Source organism: Alligator sinensis, unplaced genomic scaffold (assembly GCF_000455745.1).
Source record: "Alligator sinensis unplaced genomic scaffold, ASM45574v1 scaffold707_1, whole genome shotgun sequence".
NCBI classification, from domain to species: domain Eukaryota; kingdom Metazoa; phylum Chordata; order Crocodylia; family Alligatoridae; genus Alligator; species Alligator sinensis.
In genome coordinates this window covers 1,639,114-1,642,706 of record NW_005842065.1, presented here as the reverse complement: position 1 = coordinate 1,642,706, position 3,593 = coordinate 1,639,114, and the positions used below count along the sequence as shown (strand labels likewise).

Genomic DNA, 3,593 nt, shown 5'->3' with positions numbered 1-3,593 from the left:
CCCCCCCCCTGGTTCTAGCCATTTGGGACATGCTCCCCTGGCTTCAGTCAGCCAAAGACCATGCTCCCCACTGAGATCATGACCCTATGGGCACTCTGGTCATGGTGCCACCCCTAGTCCTGCCCACCTGATGAGACCATGCCCCTGGGCCTGGCACTGAGGCCACACCCCATGCCAGCACCCAGTTGGGCTTTGAGCTCAGACCCACCCACACCATGACATCACTGCCCCCAGCATGTGACATCATGAACCATGGCACATGACATCACACACTGTGGCATGTGACATCACTGCCTCTGGTGCGTGACATCACTTCCCCAGCACATGATATCACCTCCCATGGCATGACATCATGGCATGTGGTGTGTGGTATCAGCCCTGTTCTGGCATATGATATCACCCCACACTGGTATGTGACAATATCGTACCCAGCATCTGACATCACCTCCATTCCAGTGCATTACATCACAGCCCCCAGCATGACATCACTGCCCTGGTCTGTGACATTAATGCCTCCCTAGTGTGTGACATCACCCAAGTGTGGTGCATGACTCCATCTTTGGTGTGTGACATCACCCCCTCCAGCACGACACCACCTCCCCTCTGGCGTATGACATCAGCACAGCCCCAGGGCCTGCGCACCTTCCACGTACTCCATGACCATGCAAAGGTGGCGGCGGGTGTCGAAAGAGCAGAACATGCCAACCACAAAGGGGTTCTGGGCGAAGGTGAGGATGTCACGCTCCACAAACGCCTGCCGCATCTGGTTGCGCAGCAGCAGGTTCTGCTTGTTGATCTTCTTCATGGCAAAGCGCTGCCGTGTCTCCTTGTGTCGCACCAGGTACACAGCCCTGGGGGGGGAGGAGGGGGAGGTCATCCCCAAAGCCCAGAGCAGGGAGAGAACCTAGGCATCCAGGGACCTTGGACCTCTCCCAGAGCAGCGAGTGAACGCACGTGTCCAGGGACCCTACACCACTCAGAGCCCAGAGCGGGGAGGGAACCCAGGCATCTGGGGACTTTGCACGCCACCCGGAGTGCAAGGCAGGGAGAGAACGCAGGTGCCCAGGGAACCTGTGCTCTGCCTAGAGTCTAGAGCAGAAGCGAGCCCAGGCGTCTGGGGACCATGTATCCCACCTGCAGCCCAGAGCAGGGAGGGACCCCAGGCACCCATACTCCACCCCCAACTCCAGCTGCTGCACCCCACCCAGGTCCCACAGTGCTGAGAGAACCCAGGTGTCCAGGACCCAACCCCTGCACTAAACCTTGAATTTTCAGCAGGGAAAGAACCCAGATGTCTCAGTCCCCAGTCCCTGCTCTGTCTCTTGTACCCTGCCCTGATTCCACAGCAGGGAGAGAACCCAGGTGTCCTGGTTCCCAGCAACCCCTACCACCACCGGCCCTGCTCTAACCTGTAGGCTCCACTCCCCAGAGGGAAAGAACACAGGCATCCAGGCCCCTCCTGCACACTCACCCATAGGCCCCATTGCTGATGAGTTTGATGGTCTCGAAATCTCCTTCCCCTGGTGGCTTCTTGGGCCTCAGTGACCCCCGGCTCTGGGGACAGAAGGGGCCCAGGAGTGAGAGACCGTGGGGGGAGCATGTGCATGAGCATCTACATGTGTGATAGTGCACATATGTGCAAACCCTTTGCCCTGCTGCCGCCTGGCGTGGGGGACAGCAAGATGGGACAGTTCCAGATGCCCCCAGTAGGGGTCAGGGGCCTTGCTGACACCCCTCCGACCTTGCCCCAACACATATCCTGGGCCCCGCTAAGGATATGCATATCCTGGCGTCTGACCTCAGCCAAGTCATCTGTCTCCGGTGTGTTGGAGCCACCACTGTCCTGCTCCTCCAGGTGAACTACGTCTGGAACAATACGGGGGGTGGGGGTCATGGGAGCCCCTGGGGCAGGGACTGGGCAGGCACATGTGCAGTCACATGCAGTCCTTGGGTGCACACATACCCACACTCTGTGTGTCCGTGCAGCTGAGCATGCTTCCACATGCACATGTGCACAGTAGCACCCATCCAGTCCCACATCCATGTGCATGCTAGCATACGTGCAGTCCCACACCCATGTGCAGTTGGCACATATGCAGTCCCACCCACATGCGCATAGCAGCACACATGCAGTCCCAGTTGTGTGTGCCCTGCCCACTAGCACCCATGCAGTCCTACACACATGTGCATGCCAGCACACATGTAGTCCCACACGTGTGCCCCGTAGCACATATGCAGTCCCATACATGTGAATGCTGGCACACATGCAATCCCACACACATGAGCAGAGAAGCACACATGCAGCCCCTTATACGTGCCCAGTAGCACATATGCAGTCCCACACAGATGTATGCCTTGCCCCCCCAGAAGGCACCTGGGAAGGGGTCACGGGTGAGGCCAAGCTGGCTGATGATGTAGCGTGGGATGTCAGTCTTGACCAGGTGTCCTTCCTTGGCATGATCTTCAGCTGCCTCCAGCAGGTGGTAAAACTCCTCGGGGTTGAACTCCTGCATCCCCCCCCACAACCCCACATTAGCCAGAAGGCTGGGGAGGGGAGCGGGGGGACAACCACCGCCTACAAACCAGAGCCCATGGGATAGGGGCAGCCAGCAGGGGGTACAAGCATGTGCATGCGGGGGGCAGGAGCAGTGGGCTGGGATCAGGCAGTCTGCATGTGTATGTCGGGGGGGGTGGTCAGAGCCTTGTGTGTGTGCATGCATGTGTGTTGGGGGGCATCCTGTGCTGTTTGGGGGGCTGTTTGTAGGCACTGACCACTGTGAGTTGCTCCTGCTGTCCATGTACATTGGCGTGTGCATGCATGTTTGTGTGTCAGGGGCCTGTGGGCAACATGTGCACATATGAGGGGTGAGGGAAGATGTTCCTGTGGACGTGAGTCTCAGTTATCTGTGTACTGGGGTACGCACCAATGTGTGTGCACAGCAAGAGAAGGGGGGCTGTTTAAGGCATATGCGTGTTTCATGTGCCATGCAGATGCGGTTCACATATGTGTGCGCTTGTGTGGCACAGGGTGGGCATATGTATTGGGGTGGGGGGCTGGAAACACGTGCACATAAAAGTGCACATGAACATACTTGCATACGTACATACATATACACCCTCCCTCCTAACCATCCTATCTCTCCTGTGGGATGCTTCCCCTGGGTCATGGGCAGGGATGGGGTCCCATGTGTTTCCCCCCACCACACCTCCCATGTCCCTGCCTCTGGTTGCCAAGGTGGTCCTCTAGCAACCCTGTACCATGGCCATTGCCAGAGCAACCTGCAGCATCAGCAGCCGACTCAGTCAATGCGACACCAGCCCCGCCCCCCAACCTGCTGCCTTGACCCATTGGCTTGATGGAGGCAGCAGTTCAGCAATTGGCTGGTGCATTGCCAGGAGCAGCTGGATTGGCTGGCAAAGGTGGTGCAAGCCCTAGGGTCTGGACCTGGGATTGGGCCCCTCTCCAATGATGTCACCCTATGGGTGGGGGACACAGAGGAGGGAGGGGTCCAGTAGGGTGCCGGGGACTCCCACACACCTGGGCTCCATCCCCAGTGTGGCAGGGCAGGGTGGGGAGTCCCAATGCCTGGGCT

General features: G+C 58.6%; 1 protein-coding gene across 1 annotated transcript in view; it reads right to left on the bottom strand.

Moving 5' to 3' along the window:
• MAST1 (microtubule associated serine/threonine kinase 1) overlaps positions 1–3,593 on the bottom strand; it is a 29,063-nt gene that overhangs the window by 13,948 nt on the left and 11,522 nt on the right. The window contains exons 10-13 of the mRNA XM_025203836.1: positions 2,375–2,507; positions 1,799–1,866; positions 1,472–1,554; positions 643–851 (exon numbers count right to left, since the gene is read on the bottom strand). Coding sequence (XP_025059621.1) covers positions 643–851; positions 1,472–1,554; positions 1,799–1,866; positions 2,375–2,507 — 493 coding nt within the window. The remainder of the gene's footprint in view (positions 1–642; positions 852–1,471; positions 1,555–1,798; positions 1,867–2,374; positions 2,508–3,593) is intronic.